The sequence below is a fragment of the Macrotis lagotis genome, chromosome 6 (assembly GCF_037893015.1).
Source record: "Macrotis lagotis isolate mMagLag1 chromosome 6, bilby.v1.9.chrom.fasta, whole genome shotgun sequence".
Taxonomy (NCBI): Eukaryota; Metazoa; Chordata; class Mammalia; order Peramelemorphia; family Peramelidae; genus Macrotis; species Macrotis lagotis.
Genome location: NC_133663.1, coordinates 20,657,835 through 20,679,836, shown reverse-complemented (window position 1 = coordinate 20,679,836; position 22,002 = coordinate 20,657,835). Strand labels below are relative to the sequence as shown.

At 45.0% G+C, this 22,002-nt stretch overlaps 1 protein-coding gene and 1 pseudogene across 1 annotated transcript in view; both read right to left on the bottom strand.

Annotated features, from left to right (window-relative positions):
• PPM1L (protein phosphatase, Mg2+/Mn2+ dependent 1L) overlaps positions 1-22,002 on the bottom strand; it is a 242,204-nt gene that overhangs the window by 55,395 nt on the left and 164,807 nt on the right. Inside the window, exon 2 of the mRNA XM_074190854.1 lies at positions 14,619-14,793. Coding sequence (XP_074046955.1) covers positions 14,619-14,793 — 175 coding nt within the window. The remainder of the gene's footprint in view (positions 1-14,618; positions 14,794-22,002) is intronic.
• LOC141490693 (adenylate kinase isoenzyme 6 pseudogene) lies at positions 2,611-14,584 on the bottom strand (annotated as a pseudogene).

Below are 22,002 nucleotides of genomic sequence, written 5' to 3'. Positions count from 1 at the left end.
AGGCATATCCCAGCTGGGAATGGGCATGATCTGGATAGGAACATTGAGAGTCTCATGCTGCCCCCTGCCACTGCTGATGGACCAGGGCACGGCAAGCTATTCCAGTCAGCAAACTCCAACAGACCAGGAAGCAGGTGCCTGGTCCTGAATGTGGATTAGGATTTACCGCCAGGTGACTGGGAGCACAGGAGGATACTCTCTGGAGGCTGAGTCCTAGTGTGGTCAGAACTCCGAGGGATAAGAGGTAGGGTAGAATGTGGGACTGGTGGACTCAGAGCCCTGCTCCAGCCCCAGGGTGACCAAATCCCAGCGAGACCCACCCAATAAATAGTGACTTCACCTCAGTGGAGTCCAGACCCTCCGTCCATAAAATGACAGACCTCTGAGGCCCCTTTGGGTCTGACCTTCTGGACTCAAGGCCACTCCCTGGTCTCTCCTCTGACTTTGGTATTCTAGGATCTGGGGTCCCAGCTCATCACCTGTTTCCCCAGAAACTGTATTCTCAGGATCCTGGAGGTTAGACCCCCCCACCCCGGACATTTCCCAGGCCTCTGCCCTACCCCCAAGTCTTACAGGACAGATTCCTGGGATCTCTGACACTGACCCAGCACCTGCCATGGGTCAAGCACTGGATAAAGCACAGCATGAACCTTCCCTACCGCACTGTCTGACTCACCATTCCATTTGGGCCCATTTCCTCCCATAATATATCTAGACCTGACCAGACCTGACCAGGTTTTCATACCCCAGCACCTCTTCTCCCTTTCCCTAGCCCTCCAGCTGTAGCCCTCCCTGATGTTCCCTCTAGGCCCAGAGTTCCCTGACGTGGGTCTGTTCTGGTTAGAATTCACAAGACGTCTGACCCCATTTATGATAGGACAGGCTGAGCCTGGGGGGAGCAGTGATTGCAGCGTTGAGACCTGGAGCAGAATCATCTCATCCATGAGCCTTTCATTTTATAGATGGGGAAACTGAGGCTTTAAGAAGTATATTAGTTTACAAGCCATACCCAGCATTTAAGCAGCAATGAATCTCAGATTTTCCAACTCCAAATCCAGCTCTTTTTCTAAGATGTCAAAGATCATTTTGCAGGTTGAACCATGGAAGCAGAGGAGACACAGGTGAGAGGGAAGGGGGCTGGATAAGGCTGCTGAGATTTGAAGGCGCTCCCTTCTCCACCTGACCTAGACCATTTGCTTGCCCTGCCCATGGGACTTGGACAGATTGCTTAATATTTCCATTTTCAACCAAACAATAGACCGAGACATTACAGGTTGTTAAATGGATAATTTTGATTCCATTGTTTACAAAGTTTTACACAAACAAAACCAATGCAACCAAGATTAGAAGAAAAGCAGAAAACTGGGAAAAATATTTTTATGTAAAGTTTATCTGATAAAGGCCTCATTTCTCAATTAGAGAAAAGAGTCAAATTTTTAAGAATACAAGTCATTCCCCAATTGAGGAAAGGTTAATGATATGAATGGACAGTCTTCAGATGAAGTAATCAAAGCTATCTATAATTATATGAAAAAGTATTTCAAGTCACTATTAATTAGTAAAATGCAGGGGCGGCTAGGTGGCGCAGTGGATAAAGCACCGGCCTTGGAGTCAGGATTACCTGGGTTCAAATAATTAATAATGACCTAGCTGTGTGGCCTTGGGCAAGCCACTTAACCCCATTTGCCTTGCAAAAACCTAAAAAAAATGCAAATTACAACAACTCATACTTATTAGCTTGTCCAATATGATGGGAAAGGAAAATGATAAATGGTGGAGGAGATGTAGGAAAATTAGGACACTAATGTTCTGATGGAGGAATTGTAAACTGCTCCAACCTTGCTGGAGAATAATTTGGAACTTTCCCCAAAGGGCTCTAAAACTCTGCATCCCCTTTGATCCAACAATAACCACTACATCTGTATTCCAAAAAGATTTTAAAATATTTTACAGCAGCTCTTTTTGTGATGGCAAAGGACAGGAAATTGAGAGGAGACCCATTAATTGGAGCATGGCTGAACAAATTGTGGTATGTGAGTGTGATGGAATATGAGCGCACTATAAGAAGGGATAAGAAGGAGCTTCTGGAAAAATCCTGGAAAGGCTTCCATGGACTGATGCAAAGGAAAGGAGCAGAACCAGGAGAAGACTGTTCACAGAAACAGCAACATCATAGGGACAATCAACTGTGAATGATGGAGCTATTCTCAGCAATACAAAGATTGGAGAAAATGCCCAAGGACTCTGGATGAAAAATGCCATCCAGATTCTGTGAAAGAATTCTTGGAGTGTCTGAAAGCAGACTGCAGCATACTGGTTTTTTTACTTTGTTTTTCTTGGTGTTTTTATTGGGGAAAGGGGGGGGGGTTGTCTTTGCTTTCACAACTTGACTAATATAGAAATAAGTTTTACATGACTGCACATGTAAAATCTATATCAAATGTGCAGTCTGTATCAAATGAGAGGGGAGGGAGAGCAGCAGAGAATTTGGAACTCAAAAGTTTAAAAAACAAATGTCAAAAAATTGTTTTTACATGAATTGTGTATATATATACATACATATATATATATATATATATATATATATATAGATAGATATAATTTCCATTTTCATTAAATAATGTGCAATGATTTATCCCAGGGTTTTAACCAGGAGGCAAATTAAAGTGGAAGGCTACTCAGGATACTGGCATTAACTTGGCAAATTTTGTTTTGTTGTACAAAGGATGTTATTTCAAACATAAGTTCTCAAGGGAACTAAAAGAGGCCAGGCGGAGGACAGGAACTCAGGCCCTCCATTCCTAAGGGACATCTATTCATGCAGCTACTCAAACACAATAGGACAGAGTGGAGAATCACATTAGAAGAGGCCACAGGAGCCAAAGGATGAATGGAGTCTTTACCAAGAAAACCCTAAATGGGGTCCCCAAGAACCAGACACGACTGCAAACCATCTGGAATGCCATGGACTTCAAGGGCCAGAAGGACACTCCCAAGACATCCCAGAGCTTGGACTAGGTCAGGACAGGCTTAGGCTAACTCTCTACCAATGAAGGCATACCACAAGGAGTGATGTTCCATCGAGGAGGGGCAGAGAAGCGGTGCCAGGGCAAGGTGGGCTGTAATGAATGACTAAGGTTGGAGGGGGAGTCTGCACTGTGTTCACACAGCAAGCTTGCTCTCCCCAGATACTGGCCCAAGACCTGTCTATCCTGGCATTCACCATGGCCTTCTCTGATCCCAAAACATCTAAACTACAACACAATCTCCAACCCAGAGAAAATCAAGAAAAGATAAAGGGAAAGTAAGCCTCCCCTAGAGGAGGGAAAGCCCAGCCCTTCCAGAGCTTCTCCACAGGGATCCAAGACCCAGGGTTGATGTCTTCACCTTCTGGTGCAGATCAAGTCATCATCCTAAGAGCAAATTCCTCTGGGTCCTTCTAATACATGGAAGACCTGAAAAGTCTCCAGGGTCTCTGAAACCCAGGGGTGACCTACTGGAGCCCATCCTTGCCCCTCACCAGCATCAGCAGGCTAGTCTAAAACAAACTCAGAATATTCTCAAAAGTTCATGGCCCCAAGAGATGAAGTGTTTAGGGTTGGTTACTTGGGGATTCTTGGCCAAGAAGTAAATCTTATCCAGTAGTCCAGGGTCTCAGACTCATGTTCCGGTAAGGCAAGGTTTAGATCTCCTTGGGTGGTGGGGGGTGGAAAAAGACCAGAGATGGCCCCACTCCATCTGAATTAAATGCTTTGCCACTATAAGGTTGGGGGAACAGAGGATGTCATTCTGGCTCTGGACTGATTTCCTAAGAGGGCCACATGGAACCTGCCCACCAGGAGGTCCAGAGAGAGGGGTCTCCAAGCCCCAGACTGGCACAGTAAAGAGCATGTGCATTGCAAGCTCCATCTCAACATGGTGCTCCTTAGCAAGTCCTGGACCAATTCTTTAAAATGGCTGTCCCGTCTGGCCTCCAGACGTCTACATCTTGCCTCCGGAACTCATGGTTCCTAAAAGTGCAGATCGGTTTACTTTGACTTCAGTTCCAGGATGGATTTGGTGCACAGAAGCCTGAGCTTGGGAGTCAGGGCTGCGTTCAAGTCATACCCCTGCTCATCCTTGTAAAACTCATCTGGCCTAGGCCCCTGGAGTCCCTTTCCAGTTCTGAGTCCTTCCATCATCCAAGGCAATGTTCGGAGGGCCGCACAATCAAGACAAGAACAAGAGGAAGGGAGAAGGAAGGCATGCTGTGCCTCCTCAGAGGTCTTGGGCTCTTGCATAAATGCCAGTTCCTGTAAATTCCTCTGGATTCTCTCTGTAGCAAGGCTTATCAAACTGCTATAAAGACTAGAAATGTGCCAAGCTAAGGGAAGTGTGCACAGCTTGGCTCAGGCCCCTAGGGAAATGCCCCCTTGATCAGAAGGGACTCAAGGACTGCAGTCTAGGGAAAACCTTAAGAGAGCTCCCAGATCACTGGGGTCTACCCTGCCCACCAGGTCGACTCCTGGCCTCCCAATACATCTCCCTTAAGGTCGGTTCTTGAGGACTATCCCCCTTTCATCTTGGTATCCCAAGGGCCACTTGTCAGTGGCCAGCACTAGTCCTGAACTAACAGACTGACAGCAAGCCAGGAGATGCCCCCAAAGGAGTGGACATGGGGCATGAGGGGAGGGAGGAGAGCTCCTGCCATGGTGACATCCTGAGACCCTGTGGGCTGCTCCAACTCCAGCTTCCTAGTGACAAAGGGCCTGAGTGACTTGGGGACGACTGGTTAAAGCCCCTGGAGAACCCCCCCCCACACACACACATATACACACACCACACAGACACCAGACCCCCGACAAAGGGGGCCACACAAATGGTGTCTCCTGATAGCACTCACTACATGAATTGTCCAAGGAACACTGTGCTCCCCCAGGGGACACTGCCTGCTGTCTCAGGGGCGGCTGCAGCTTAGTCTGGACAACGGGGTCCTGGATACACTCGCCTGCTCTCCAGAAGACCACCCCATGTGCTAGCAGTGCTTTGGCTTGAGCACTCTTTTTCTAGACTACAGATCTCATCTGACTCAGATCTTATTCCAAGAAATGGACAGCATGGGGGAATCAGAATTTTTCTCTCTGGGACAAAGGGATGGAGATGATGCTCCCAGATCCGTCCCTTGGGCACATCTGCGTCAGGGTTTCCTTTTCATTGGCTATGTTTTGCTCGGTCTGAGTAATCAAGGGATGTTTTCAGGAAGCAGGTAGTAACATTTAGTTCCTTTGTAGAAAACAATGGCAACTTGATGAGAGGAGACCCCAGCCATCCCCCACTTGGAGGCTTTAATTGCTGGGTGGCCACCTCCAGATGATGGAGCTGAGCATCAACTCTTATTTTCCAGCACAAGGCTGTACACACTGATATTTCAAACCTTATCTTTGTTTGCAGCAAAAAAAAAAAAAAAAAATCCATCCATGTGACTCTCTCTTAGGGAAAGAACTGTTCTCCCCTTGGGGATGGCCAGGCCCAAGGCTATAGAAAGGGCATGGCTATCTAGAACCAGATGCCACCAAGGTGATGTCAGGAGGATGACGAGGAGCTCAACACACCCCTGGGGGGGGCTCTCTTTAGCGAACTCTTGGCCAGACCATACTGGGGCTCCCCAGCTTCTGTCATGCTTGGGAGGTGGTGGTCACAGTCCTATTGAACAAAGTGGAGTTAGGAATGATGCTCTTACATACAAGTATGAGGTCCTTTCCTCTCTGTTATAATGGGCTCTACTTCATTTTTGGTGATGTGATTTGGGCCATGCCATATGCCCAGAAATTCTTTTCTCAAAAACATTTCTGGTACAGTGTGTAGAAGGTCTCTGAGCAGTCTCTCATCTTTAACCTCTCTCTTTTTTCTGATCCATCCAAATATGTCTTACCTTTCTCATTTACATCTGTTTTCTTTCACTGAAGTTAGTATAAAAGTATACATTTTGGGCAGCTAGGTGGCACAGTGGATAAAGCACTGGCCTTGGAGTCAGGAGTACCTGGGTTCAAATCTGGTCTCAGACACTTAATAATTACCTAGCTGTGTGGCCTTAGGCAAGCCACTTAACCCCATTTGCCTTGCAAAAAAAAAGTATACATTAGACTTTATACAATTTCTGGGCCTTTTAAGCCTCTTCAACAGAGAGTAGTGAATTAAGTTGCTATTATTTCCTTGGTGGTCTGGTGTTTAGCAGAGTTAACTGGCACCAGATGCTTGAAAATGTTTATTGAGGAATGACTGAGTTTTCTGCCAATACCTATTTTGCTAATACATCTACTACCTGTGTGACCCCAAGCAACCCATCTGTCCACCTCAGTTTCCTCATCTGTAAAATGGAAACAGTAAGAATACCTATCTCCTAGGGCTGTTGGGAAGATAAAATGAGATCCTACTGTAAAGAACTCCTATTTAAATACCAGCTCTCCCCATGGCCAAAGAACTAATGACAAAGGGTTGGGCTACTGTCCTTGGGTTACCGGGTACCTTTCCAGCAGAGTAGAACTGCCAGACCTTATGGCATAGACCTGGAGAACCAAAGGTCACTAGACACAGTGAAAGGGTATGCAGGAGGACTTGGCACAGGTGTCTCTAGAGACAGAATGAGGGTGAAGATGCTCGGGCTTTGCTCCAGGCTCTAAAACTGCCTAGAAGAGATCCTGCTTAGCCTCTGGTCACAAGAACTCAGTAAGAGGAAGCTTCCATGTGGTTGCCCAGGGACTACGCCTTCATGCACCCTCTCCTCTCCCCATAGCCCACTGAGCTCCCGTTGGTCAACTTATGGCAACTCTTAGACCTGCCTACCTCCACCCCCACTTCTCTTGAAAATCTTGATGTGAAGGCACCTCTCCTGTGGCCTCAGACATAAAAATCCCTGATTCTGCAGAGTGGACTCAGACACTAGATCCAAATTTCTTAGGGGGAATAATCCTCCAAGAAAAGCCATTAATTGCAGGAGGTTTAGTTTTACAAGGACCAATGGTTGCATCCTTCTGAGCGGCTTATTCACCATCATCCGATGAAGGTCTTACTTTTGTCCACAGCTTTCCCGAGTCTCCTAAACAAGGACCTCATGGTTTTCTCAGAAACATTCCTTCTCTGTAGCCCCCAGGGATAGTTCAGACAGCAATGCAACCTATTTCAACTTAAAAATTATGCTTTAAATGCTTGTCAGTCTAATCTACTGTTCTATTATGTCATAAAAGTCATGCGTGAAAGGCTATCTCTACTGAAATCATCAAACTGGGAAGATGTTTTTCAGCTCCAACTACTACAAATATGATGAAAACATTATAAAAGGGTATAAGAAGAGGAAAAAATTCTAATTTGGATATTTACATAATATGTATGTGTGCCACCTATATGCAGATATGAAAAAAAGACTATTTCATTAGTGTTTCTGGCAATAAAATCATTGAGGTAAATAACTTTGATGCCATGGGGAAACAATATAGCAAAGAATTCATGTAAAAGGTCAACTCTGACCCAAAAGAACTATTGGGAACAAAAGGATCACTTAAGCATTGCTGTAGTATATGTAGTATAGCAGAAGCTAAGAAAAGAAAGACTAAAGGCAGAAAATCACTGATCCCTAAGCAACCCAAGCCACCATGAGAGGATGAGCAATAAGGAAACGTATAGAAGCAGAGAGGTTACAGGAGGAGTCATGCTCCCCCAGAGCAGGCTGCCCTCCCAAAGACAGAGGGGCAATCAGAGAGAGGTAGAGGGGCAAAGGGGAAGGAGAGGTTATTTGGGGGATTCGTGCTAGGGCTGCCTTCCCAAAGAAGAAGAGCATCTCAACTGAGTTTTAAAAGGGCAGGAAGATGGGGGGTAATTTAGATATATGTTGATGGAGTTGTAGTAACTCAGAGAGCAGAGATGAGGTAATTAAGGATATATAAATGAGGGTGGTAGGTCAAGACTTAATCTTTTCAGATTAAGGCAAGGATCCATTGTTTTGTTGATAGAAGCTTGTTTTATTCCAGGACACAGGGATTTGTGGGGTTCTTGCCAGGGAGGGGCAAGGTCCTTTACTAAAAGTTCACTGCCCTCATCTCATAGCTTGGACAATGGAACTGGATGGGGGTGGAGAGAAAGAGTCCAGTGTTAACGTAAGGTATATGATCAGAGCAGAGGGAATAGATTAATTATGAAACATATTTTTTCATTTAATATTTCCCCTACTTCAACTTGACTGATTTACAGAACAATCTTCACTTGAAATTGGGGGCGGGGGGGAGGTAGAACTTTCTGGCATCAGTTCATCAAATGAAAAGAACTCCTTGGTTACTCTTAATCCCTAAACAAATGAAATTCACAAAAAATAGAGAAAAAGAAGAAAAACTCATTTTGGGGTAGTACCTCAGAGGCCACTCTCCACTGAATCAGTCCAGAATAGGCAAATACTCCCTCCCAAACCCCTACAAGTTTTAAGCTCACCTGACTTAGATGGGAATTGGCAGCCCTGAAAAATTACCCTTTGGAGCCATAATGGAAACAAACAGTTCATTACTTTGCAAAACCCACAAACACCATTCTGGTATGCTAAATCCCTAAATATAATTATTGGCATGCACAAAATAAATGATCAGATTAAGATCACTTTGAGGAAGCCTACAAGGCACCATCTGAATTCTTTGATTAATCTTCCAGGCTAAGTATCTAATGGAATGATTCCTACTTTAGTAAATGTGGTGGGCTCATGGCCAGGTTTATTTAATTAGTAAGGATCGAAAAGAATTTCATATTTCTTTATATTGGGGGGGGGTAGTATCTACTGTCAGCCCCTAAAAAACCAATTAAATTTTCCCTAGGAAAAAAAGCCCTACCCTTTTTTCAATGGTATAGTATAGACAGACAAAGTTTGTGTCATTAGGTCCTGCCCCAAGTTCATTTATTTGGAACCAATTGCTCAGAGGGAATGTAAATAGCAGTTGTTTCTATTTTGGTCAGAAACCCTGAGGTTCTTCCCTTCCCAAAATGAGGGAACTAGATAAAAAAAGGTCATTAATGGGTGTTGCCTCAATCAAACTGAGTCCTGTTAAAGACCCTAGCTTAAACAGGTCAAGGTCTCCCAGGGCCATGTCCTGTCCTCCTGATCCTTATCTAGCCCCTGGACCCCATGGCTTCAGAGGACAACGTGAGGCTGCTGGCTTAGCCCAGCTCCCCCTCACTTGCATGTCATGGCATCAACCCTCTCATGTCGTGGACCTTTTTGAGAATGAAGGACAAACAGCAGTTGTGCCTGAAAAATGACTCACTTTGTGGCCTCTCCATGAGGTTGGTTTTAGGGGGATGACCTGTACTCACTGCATCTCCTACGGAGATGATAGTGGCAAACCTTGGCATTGTGCCTCCTAGGTGCCAGGGGCTGTGATGAGGAGAAGGCCTCTCCAGGCTTCACTCTTGGACTAGTTCCTCTCTGAGTTACCTCGCAATGACAGCAGACATGGGTGCTGTTATAATTCCCATTTTACATTTGAGGAAACTGAGGCAAGCAGAGATCTTGTCCTGCCTTACTGCCTCACCTGTGATAACCCTGTGTTGGCTTATGTAGCCTTATCTAAGACTTGGAGAGAAGCTATTCTCTATTCAACAAAGAACTGACCTAAAAGATAAAAGACAGCCTTGCTAACCCTCTCCAAGTTGGCATTCCCTCCCCCCTTAAAGCATCTTTGGTACTTATCCCTTTCCAGTTGGACTTAAGGTCCCTGAAGACAGGTTTGTATACAGTAGGTGTTCAATAAGTGTTCATGGCACTGAACAGAGTCCTGGTTTTCTGCTAGTAAGCAGACACTGGAAGATGAGGGGCTTCTAGCGGCCTCTACTTCCATAAGAGAAAAGCCCTTATTATCAAGATAAAAAGCTCATATCAAGAGGTGAGCTTGGAGGAGCACTGGCTGTCCACAGGTCAACAATGGCCATTTCAGGCGTTGATCCCCAGCAGGCTGCTTTCCCTTCCCTCTGGCTCAGGAGTTCCTAACACTTGTTTTTTAAGAATATTTTGTTGGCTGCATTTTGGCAAAATTGGGTTCCTTGGTAATCCTTAAGAGTTTTTTTTTTTCTGTTGATAGCTTTATCCTTAAGCTCTTTTATTTACAAAGTCAGCAGTTCTTCCTAGTCTTCATTTTTCTTTTTCACGTCAATTATAAGATTTCCATCTAGTTTCTCAAATTTGCTTACTCTTTAACAGGTAACCAAAACAAATGAGAATGTTGAATATATCTAAACTTTAAAAATCCTTAATATCTTCTTTGTTTATTTGGGGGTTTCTCAGTTTTCTCATGGAGAAAAAAAAATTTAGTCATAACTCAACCTTATATATTATCCACCTGCCACTTAAACAACACAATTCTGGATAGTAAAATTTGGTGTATGTTGTCTTAATTCCTATTGCATAAGGAGGAAGAAGTCATCAAGAAAATAATTTGCAGAACACCTTGAAAATCCATGCTTTGCCTTCAAAGTTCAATTATTATCTTTCATCCACTGTTCAATCCATTTCATTATCTGATCTAAATTACTCTCTAGTTCTTCTGGTACATTGCTTGGCAGCTTGTGCACTATTTCACGCTTGTAGGAGGCCATGGCTTCTTCATAAAGAATTTGGAAAATTTCACACTGTATATTGTCCTGTAGTTTCTTTTCAAGTCTTGAGTATAACACAGAATTATCTGTTTGAAGCACAAAAACTATATGAAACCATCGTTCAGGAAAGAAGCCACAGCCATGGTAATCAACAATAATTCCACCTTCGGTCATTTTCTCTTCTAACTCATCAACTACTCTGTCTTCATCCAAAATAGGCCATTCGTATTCTTCATCAAAGCCGTCATATAACTGTCCTATGATTTACCTTCTTGTGCTAAATCGCCCACATTAATGTATGTCAGTCCTGTTCTTGATGCAAGTTCTTTGCCTAGTGTGGTCTTTCCAACCCCTGGCGTACCTGTGAGCAGGATGTTGGGCAGCCTCATGGCGGCTGCGGCGCCCACTCCAGCCCGGCGCCGGCCCTCCACGAGGGAGCGGCAGGCAGGACAGGCCGGCTAGAATCCTTAAGAGTTTTATCCTCTGTATTTAAAGTAAATCCTGAGAAGGACTCTCCAGGCTTCACTCCTGGACTAGTTGCTCCTTTTTCTCCCCTAAAGGAAAAATCACTCATTTTCTTTATTCTTTTTTTTTTTGAGGGTGCATCTGCTACAAACTCTCTGAAATTCAGTCTAAATGTAAGAAGGAATAGGAACCACCAAAGGGAAGACTCTTTCCCATTCTGTCGTCCACAAGACCTCTGGTAAAGGCCATCCTCTTTTTCAGGAAAACATGGAGGTTGAATCAGGGGAGGAGAATGATGATGGTTCTTTGCCCAGAGATAATTCTGAAAGCTTCCCCTCTGGGAGAGTCTCTCCCCAGGAGAGCCAACGACGCTCTCCTTCATGGGGGACATGCAGAGGTCTCTCCCTTAGTGGGTATGGGGGTGGCTGCATCTGTCTAAACATGTGTATAGGCGGGTGACTTTTTTGAAGAAGCCTCTAAGTGCTTTCTATGGAGGCTGAGTTTCTTTTGCAATCGGAACTAGATTGGCCTCCATCCATCTACATGGTCCCAAGAGCACAGACTGGGTTTCGTTGAGCACTGGGAAACATGAAAGTGGGAATCTCCCCAAACTAAAAATGGATTCACAAAAGACTTTAGAAAAGCTTTCCCCCTCCAAAACAAAGAATGACTCACAGTCTTTCAGAACCAGCCCACATCACTGAATATATCTGCAGAGAGATGCAAGCCAGATTGAGTAGTTTTCCCTCTTTTAGGAAGATAATAAAATGCAGATACCTGGGGAGGACATAAATGTCTCTCTACATGTATAACTCACATGGGATATACGCCCATTTATATTTTTATATTTCAGCATTAATTTTTTTAATGTTTTATTAAATATCACTACCACTTCCCAATGATTCCACCCTCACCCCACCTCCTATATCTAGAGAATACTTTTTTTTTAACAGAGTATGGTATAGCCAACTAAATCAGCACATTGGCCATGTCCAACTGACAACATCTGTATGCCTCCTTCTATACCAATGGGCCACCACTTTGAGAGGTGGGAGACATTAAGGGCTAATCTTCAAGAAGGTTATAGAAAGGATAGAAAATATGTAAGAATAAGACCAATAAATCTAATTATTCATGAAAAGTCAATTTCTGTGCCTTTTCATTCTTTGAATAGTAGATACTCACGCCCTCAAGTAAACAAAGTCATTCTAGGCCATGGATGGTGCAACTAGTTTGTAAGTATATTTATATACACAGATTAACACATGCAGATGAATTCATGCAGCCTATCTATATCTGTAGATATCTATGTCTATATCTATCTAGATACAGAAATGTATCACCCACACAGCCCCTAGCTATCTAGAACCCTGAGAAGAATGTTGCAGATGGAACTAAGTTTTCCAGATGATTTAAGCCTACAAGCAGGAATCTTGATCCAGAAAAGGTAAGCCAGGTCCCAGAGAAGTTGGGTGACATCCTTCAGTTCAGAGAGCTGCCTAGAGTTAGAGCCTGGACACAACCCGGGCTGCCTGCCTGGGCTCCTCTCATTTCTGACATACCAGATGATTCACTCCCAGAATCCCTCCAAGCACTAAAATGATTTTTTTCTGTTTTCCTCAGCCCATCACATCTTCCCCAGGGGGAGGGTCTTCTGGCCCATCACTGGCCTGTCCTGTGCTGCAGTTTGCCCTCGGGCCATGTGGGAAGGAGCCCAAGGATGCTCTGCCCTTGCACTAACTGACCCCAGGCAGCTCACATGTCTCTGAGCCTTTTCTAGCTCGGCCTTTGCTTTCAGCTCCCTTTCTAATTGGCTACTTCTGATCTAGTCTAATCGTGAAAATTAGAACATTGACCTAAGACTGGGGGTGAAGCAAGTCTCCTAAGTGAGGGGCTGGTCACAGAGGCTGGGAAAAGCATGTGGGCGACTCAGAAGCACTTTGGGAGACATTCTGGTTCTCAGAGTGTTCCAGATAATAAAGATGCTAATTTCTCTGTGGATGTGTTATACATCAGTCCCCTTTAACCCCCCCCCCCTTCAGATGCTCCTGGAAGGATCTGTTTTCAGTAGCGATCCAGGTTAAAAAAAAAAAAAGTCTTGGCTCCTCCATGGTGCTGTCTGTGACTCCTGAGCACTGGGTGCTTCCCCAGTCCTCAGCAGGCACAGAGGGGTCACCTAGTGAATGTTTTTTGGAGAGAACTGAATTGATGTAGTTTGCTAGAAGGGAAAGAGCACTGACTTGGCATCAGCACCCCTGGCTTCAAGATCAACAATGACAACAACAAGGGGAGCTGGTGTTTATGGCACCATATGCCCTGCCAAGTGCTTCACAGATATCTCATCTGATTATCTCCTCGGAGAGGGGTCGTTGTAATCCCTATTTTACAGCTGAGGAAACTCGGGCAGAGAGGTCGCACAGAGAATAAGCATCCCTTCTCCCTTCTTCTGTGCATGCCTTCCCAGAGCTTCTTTGTCCTCTCTTAGGAAATAAGAGGATGGACCAGAGGACCACGGAAATCCCTTTCCAGGAAGGGACCTAGCAAGGTGTTTTATGATAGCCAGATTGTGGTTGAAATCCTATCTTGGACATTTATGACCAAGTCCCTAAGTCACTCAAAGCCTCCGTTTCCTCATCTGTAAAATGAGGCAAAAGTAGCAGCTAACTCCCAGGGTCAATGTGAAGACCAAATGAGATGATAAATGCAAAGCACTTGGCCAATCCTCCAGGGCTCTTCTTTCCATCTCAGCTTGGGCATCCTAAGACTTTGCAGAAGGAAGGTGTAAATGTGGACATAAGTCTATGTAGACACAGCGACACAAGAGAAGGCAGGGGAGAAGGCAGAGGAGGTGGGGGGAGGCCAGAGAGCCTTGGAGCATCTGCTCTCCCTTGAACAACCCTCTGGAATCCTGGCTCCCTCGCTGGCTTCTGGTGGTAGGCTTAAGCGAGCCCCGGGTGGCAGGGACATGCATTAAATCACTGGGACCAGGGGATGGGCTCCCCCTCTGGCAGGTGAGTAGCCTTTTGAGCCTTTCGAGCCACCAGTTAGCCTCCTGTTGATGTCAAGAGGCTCAATTCAGAAGCAGACACGAGAGACTGCATAAAGACCAAAAATTCAATGGTATTCCCACTGGTTACTGGACATTCCACCCTCAGCAGACCCCAAGCCCCTTGAGGGTAGAGTCTGTTTGGATTTTTGTCTCTGTTACCCTAGAAGACAAGGCTGTCCTTGCTTACAGTAGGGGCATAATAATCACCTACTGAATGAATGAATGCATGGTTTCTCAAGTTTTCAAGGAGAACAAACTAGAGAAGTGACATTTAAGATTAGATCAATAGGAACACATGATAGATAAGAGACCAGAAAATCCCATTAAAAAAATCCCATAAAAAAAAAATGATTTGTTATTTAACCACCTGTTTCAGAATAGACTTTGAAGCTCTGAACCCTTTGTTTTCCAGTTATGCCCTCCCTTTTAAAAAGGCACAGATTTTGGCAGGGCTCGGATGTACCCTCCCACACCCTCCACTCCCACCCCGGAGTCGCACCTGCTTCATCATAGGAGACGGTCAGTTTTTCCAACATCTCTCGGTCAATGGACAGAATCTGCTGCTCTAGGATGGCCTGGTAGGAGAGCACGCTGTTCTCTTTGTCTTTCTCATAGTCCTGAAGATGCTGTTTCAGGACCTCAGGCAGGCGGGATTTCACATATTCAGCAGCTGACTGTCATAAAACAAGTGAAAACAAACATTAGTCTTTCATATAGTCAACCTTAGACTTATTTATCCGTTAGTTCTGAGCTCCAAGTAGAACCTGAAAACCAAAATGGGAATACACAGGGCAAGTGATGTGTAAAATTCAGTCAACAATTGACTGATTGATAGAGAGAGAAGCAAAAGTGAGAAGCAAAACGTGCAGGCGACTGCAACACCTCTCTAGCCATTCAGTTAAGCCATTCCTTGTACCCCTAGTGCCCTGGCCCCCAGCTCCAACCTCTGAGCAGAGGGCTCATGTTCTCCATCTCCTCCTCCCAGAAGATCTCTGTCCCAAGTTCTCTGTCAGGAGAAATGGAGGAAGGCCTCATGTATGTTGGCTGGACCCTAATTGTGAGCTCACGGAGACCAGGGAGGACAGCATGGCAGGACTGGTCACACCAATTACATCCTGATCTCTTGTGTTACTCATCCTCCTGTGGTTCTCCTCATTCTCTGCCTACTCCCTAAATTAAGGGCATGGCCCAGGCTCAGTCCTTGAATCCTGGCCCATCTCTCTCTCTCTCTCTCTCTCTCTCTCTCTCTCTCTCTCTCTCTCTCTCTCTCTCTCTCTCTCTCTTCCATCAATGTACAGGCACCATGTCATAGTTCCACCAATGACCCTGAACTCGTCCCCAGACTCCCAAGGGTAGTGGGCATCTTCTTCACTTACAGTATGTATTTAGAACTCCCTTCATCTCAGCCTTCCTCCCTCTCTGAAAGCCAGGGCTACAGATCCAGGACAAAGGCCTGGAGAGGTTAGCGTCAGGCTGGGAGGTTCATAATTGATGGCTGAACTGAATCATCATCTCTTCTGGGCATCCACTGTGCATGCCACTGGAAGGCCAGCTATACTCTTAAAATGAGCTCCTCTTCCATATATCCTCCCTTTTGTGCATGATAAAAGTCATGACCCCAAAATACAAGGCTCAACACCTTGGAGCCTTTCTTTCCTTCTTTTCCACGTCCAATGAGTCTCTCCCCTCAAATCCTCTCAGGCTCCTCCTTTTATCCTATCCCCCTCCCCAAAAGTAGTAGAGAATCATTACTGCTGCAGCTACTGATGCCTAATCTTTAGAGGGCGGCAGCAGCTTCCTAACCACCTCCCCAGTGTCCATCTTGAACCCCAGGGCCAGCTCCATCTTCTCTACACAGTCACAACTGAAGGCCTGAGGATGGGTGGCAGAAGAGCTACCCAAAGGGGATCTGAAGAGGGTCCTTACAACTTCCTTTGCCACTAAGCTCCTTGTGGGACCTTGTCATTTTTATTATTATGTTCCCAGCTGCCCACATAGTACTTGCTGAACTGAATGGGAAAGAAGACTCTTCGTTGCACCAGTATGGTCTTGTTCCTTTGAGGTACAGCAGCTGGTTACCTGAGAACCCCTGTGTAGCTTTCCAGATTTAGATTCGTTCCCATCTGACAAAGGGTTACTTATTGCTGGAGGGCTGTAAGGCAGGGGGAGCTGCTTCCTTTATCCCGTAGCCATGATTCTAGACAGCTGCTGTGTTCTTCCTCATTTGTACCTCGATACTGGAATGGGGGGCTGTGGTTGGAGGTGGAATGCCAATTCTTGTGGTCTCTAGTCTGTTTTTTTCAGCGTTTTCCTAATTACCTCTTTACAACCCAGAATGAAATGAGAAAATAAAGTCAATGGAAACCCTGCCCACCAAGAAAAGCCCCCCAAAGAATCAAGGGGAACATCTCAGCCTGGGAAGGAACCAGCTGCTAGCACCTAACAGCATCTTCCTGGGTTTATATTTAGATTCTGTAAGTCAATTGCTGATTAAATTACAACCTGAAAATCTCAGTGAAACTGTGTTCAATTTGCATGCAAGCCAGTCAGTACAGAACGAATGAAATTATTCCATAAAATGTAAATGAGCTCCCCACATAAGCACAACACATTTAATTCTAGCATTTAATAATGATTTCCTTCTGACATCGGGAGCCTGAGAGGCGCATTGGAGAAGCACTATTTTTAACTCATAATACTGAGCTGGTGAATACAATATTCAGTTTTAGTTTTTCCTTGGAAACAACTGATGTCCAGGAAATACAATCCCCAACACATTTTAAATCAACGGATTGAATACCCGTGAATCCATACCATGTCCTCTGTTCTTCCCATTTAATATTTTTTTTTCTGTTAAAGTCATGATGCAAAGCTGGGTAAAAGTGGCATCCACCCTTTCCATTCCTTTCTGTGAGTCTGTTGTTTCTGGATATAGATGATTTTCACCACGAGAGGTTTCTACAACCTATGGCAGGAAAATGGCCCTGGGCCAAGTCTCCCCTTTCCCCGGGATGGACAAGTGAAGCTTTCTGTGCGGGCTGAACCTGAGGGTTGAACCTAACCTGGAAGAGAAGCTTTCACAGATTCTCTGCCAGAAGAACAGTATATGAGCAAGCAATAGACAACAAAAAAAGGGGAACTTAAGATTCTAGAATCTCAGGGGAATTTCAGAACTTGAATGTTTTAAAGCTGCATTATTAAAACAATCCTCCTGTGCACTGTTTTTTGTTGGGGTTTTTTTATTTAAGGCAATGGGGTTAAGAGACTTGCCCAAGGTCACACAACTAAGCAATTGAGTGTCTGAGGCCAAATCCGAACCCAGGTCCTCTTGACTCTAGGGTCAGTGCTCTTTCATTGCACCATCTAACTGTCCCCCCTCTTTTTTTTTTAATCTGTTTTTGTTTGTTTGTTCTTGCAAGGCAATGGGGTTGAGTGGCTTGCCCAAGGCCACACAGCTAGGTAAATATTAAGTGTCTGAGGCCAAATTTGAATTCAGACCCTCCTGACTTCAGGGCTAGTGCTCTATCCCTGCACCATCTAGCTGCTCCCTGAGGAGCATTATTAAATCTCTTTCTTTGTTGTCTTTGTATATCCCAGAATGCTCTGTGGATCACTGGAAAAGTCAGGGGAAAATGAGGAAGCTTCTAGCATCCTGAGGGGCTTCTCTGTGGGACCATGACAGCAGAACATGGCTAAGCATGGATGGGAAGAGCAGACTGATGAGGTCTCCGATGCACAGGAACAGAGGAGTGCTTGGAAGAAATGGCTTCTGGGTCTAGCACCGGGCTTAGTACAGGCTTATGGAACGGAACTGGACTGGAGTAGGAGGCTCAGTGAAGAGAACCCAAAGACCTAGCTTCAAATCGGGCCCAACACACTTCCTAGCTGTGTGATCCTGAGTAAGTCATTTTACTTGCTTCAGTTTCTGAATCTGTAAAATGTATCTACCTTGCAGTGGAATGAGATTAAAATCAGTAAATATATATATATATATATATATATATATATATACACACACATACATACATATACATATATATGCTTTTATCATCATCATCATTATATCATTATCTGACATTAATGATCAATGCCACTAGAAAAAAAATCATGATGAAAGTCTATACTCTTAATTTACCTGGAAGGAATATAAATTCTGGGCCATTCAAACTAATGGTTCATCTCAGAAATAACAACAGTGATTATCATGGTCTATCTCAGGTATCTATGAAATGCTTTGTCCCTTCCCAGATATTCTCATATCTATGATTACCAGATACCGATGTTCCTTTTTGATAGTGGCTGATGGGAGTTGACCTCTATAAAAAACTTTCTGAAGGCTAAGAAAGGCCCACCATCAAAGATCATTCTCATGATGCCAGCTAGAGAAGAGGTTTCTGTCCCAAGCAAATGTAACTACTGTGTTGTTAGTGGTTGCTTCTCAGAAGTCATTAAATGAATGGCTCCAAACAAGGCTGAGTTCATAAATCTGTTCATTTACCGACTGAAACCTAATTTGGAGTGGTCTGACTCCCATATGGGAAGATTCTTATAGGAAGATCCATCAGAACCATCAGAACCATTAGTAGTGATCCCTGCTCTATGCCAAGAATGCATGTCAACCCAGGACGTCTTCTATATTGTATTTAGTTACGTAAATACCATTAGAATGGACACTCTGGGCAAGCGCACCATATCGTGCCTGATGGGCTCGTTTGGAAGGATCTTCCCGTCCACCGTGACACTGCTTTGGGCCTCACACAGAGCAGGGCTTCCTACTTGTTCACTGGACTCAAATTTCTACAGGACTTGATTTTCAAAGGGCCTTCCTCACGACCTCCTTGTCAAGAAGGGAGAGCTTGCTGATCTGCGTTCCCATTTTACAAATGAGCAACATGGAGGCTCAGAGATATTGTCTATTATCTCTTATGGCCTTCAGTATGACCCTCCCTCCTCGGGGTCTTTTTTCTTTCCCTGTGAAACAGGGTGTGAGATAAGAAGATGGGAGGGAATGGGGGTGCAACAGAAAGGGTGATGAGCTTGAAAGTTCCGGACCCAAGTGCAAATCCTGCCATCAGTCCAATCTATGTGACTTTGAACAGGTTGCTCACCTCTTGAGGTCTCTGTTTCCTCCTCTGTAGAACAAAGGGAGTAGTGATCTGGGGAGTCCCTTGGGGTTCCAGATCTGGGACCCTCTGACTCCTAGAGTTCCCCTGTACTAAAGATGATGACTTGCCAGGATCACATGGCTAATATGTCTTGAGCTGGGATGAGAACTCGGGTCCAGGCCTCAGGTTCTTTCTGCTGAATGTCTTTGTCTCATTTATTCACTAAGTACACTAATGACAATGATGAGTTACTGTGATTAAAGATGTAGACATTTTTGGCCTTGGAGGTAGAAATTTGAGGAATGACCAAGGTGGCAAAGAGACTGATTTAGGCTTGAGGTCAGAATAAGCTCCCTAAGCATGGTCGGAGAGTGGGCTGGGCTGCCTCAGGAGGAAGGACTCCCCTCTGGGGAAGCCTTTATGCAGAAGCAAGAGGACCAGCTGTCAGAGTGAACGAAGACATTTCTTTTTCCAGACCCAGGGCAGGCTGGCTGGCCTCTGAGGTCCCTTCCAATTCAGAGATTCTATGAATTACATGAATATATTACTCAGTGAATGCAAGCTCATGTGGGATTCAAACTATTAACATGGCCCTCTCCTCCTAAAGCGCAAATGAATCATGTATCATTTTTAAAGGATCGTCTGCCTGAGGAGCACACCAACCTGAGGATGCCTAGAAGAGTCAGTCTCCAGTGTTAAAGATGGAACTGTAAATACAACTCATTTGTGTAAAGATAAATGAGGGCTCTCAAATGTTTATTGACTATCAACTACTTTCTCCCTTAGGAAGGCTAAGAAAAAAGGACCTGAAAACCCTTTATCATTTGCCCCAGATTCATGGTAGAGATTCTGGCATTCTATTAGGGCTTTATCTTGGGGTCGAGGCTGCAAGATGTTAATAGGGTCTATTGAGAAGGCTGTGCTTCACCAGAACCACCAGAACTGCAAGTGATCACTGTAGGAAAACCTACCTCCTCCATCCTGTGATGCCTTTGGCAGTAAACACACCTGTACTCACATTGCCCTCTGCTGTCTGGTGCCCACATAAGCAAGAAGCAAAACCAGACTCCCCAGGGGTGAGGAGAAGCTCAGTGATCCAAACTGGGGGATACGACCATTCGTCCAGTAGACAAAATACTCTTTGGATTCAACACCCACCTACCCACATGAGGATAAGAGTATGCCCTTTGTACAAATGAGGATGTACCTGGACATCTTTCTTGGAACTCAATATAAATATTCCACAAGTCACATTAAAGAGATAAAATGTCAATGAGCCAACAACTCAGGCCATGAGCCTCCTGTCAGAGGTCAATGTCCTACACTTTGGAGGGCACATGCCAAATGGAAGACCTATGAAATGAGAGGAAAACTAACATTTTTACAAAACTACAGACCATGAAGCCTATGCCACATGTACTGTCACTGTCCAGACCTGAGACACATCTTCCCTGATGCAGGTGGACAACACAGTCTTCCAGAGTGTTCACTGCAATGGAGGGTAAGTTTCTAGGGTCAGAGATGGGACTTGAACCCATACCTCAGGGCAGTTAGGTGGCACAGTGGGAGCACTGACCCTGGAGTCAGGAGGACCTGAGTTCAACTCCAACCTCAGATATTTAATAATTACCTAGCTGTGTGACCTTGGGCGAGTCACTTAACCTCTTTGCCTTGCAAAACCAAAACAAACCCTTATCTATCTGATGCCAAGGAGGGGGGACACTGTAAACAGAATATGGGGGCAGGTGAGGAAGGATCAATGACAGGAGATATTTGGCAGACGTTTAGAAACATGCTTCCATTTTTTCCCAATTCTAATTTCTCTCCTTCTACCCCTCCCCTAGTCATTGAGAAAACAAGGAATACAATGTTCATCACACAGATGGAGTCACGTAAAGCGAGTCTGCACATCCCTCATGTCAGAAACAGGTGTTCAAGGTGAGAGATTCATCAAGAGGAGAAGCTGGTTTTTTGGGTGGAGGGAAATGAGGCTGGCCCCTGAGACATGAGCAGGGAAGCTCAGGAAGCCTCTGAGGGAGAGAGGAAGATGAGAGGGTGTGGATGGGTCACTCTCTAGGCAGCAATGGGGGGTAGGATGCTTTGGTGGGAGATGGGGATAAAAGCAGGGAGATCACTGAGAAAGCTGGGGCTCAAGCCACTTGAGGTGGTGAGTTTTAGACTAGGAGAGAGTTTGGAAACAGCGAGAGGCAAATTCAAAGGACACTGCATGAATGGTGGTCTGGGGGACAGATAACATACAGGCAGGGAAGAGGAAGAAGAGACAGGCAGAGTGAGAGAAAGCTGGGAGTGGGAGAGAAAGAAGGGGAAGCAGGGGGAAACTGAGGGGAGAGAGAGAGAGAGACAGACAGACAGACAGACAGAGACAGAGACAGTTTTCAGTTACTTCTCAGGCCGATTTGGAGAGTGGTGGTTCTCTTGGTCTTAATGGGGAAAACTGAGAAGAGGTACATTTGGGGGTGAAAATGAGCCTGCTTCTCAACAAGTTGAAGTCTGAAGATAAGAGATTCCACAAACTCCATGACCTCTTACTTTTGAGATAGTGCCAAGAATTCTTTTTTATCTCCTCTTCAGGGTTGGAGGAGTTGAACCTCAGTTGTTGGTTTCAAAGCATTCCGGAATGTCAAGGACACCACCAGGCTTTGCAGAGCTTAGCGCTTCCTCCTCAAAGAGGAGCCCTCCCAGCTCTATTCCGTCGGTCAACAAGTGCTTATGAAGCATCCCTTCTGTGGGAGGTGCTGCATTTGCTGGACGCTGGGA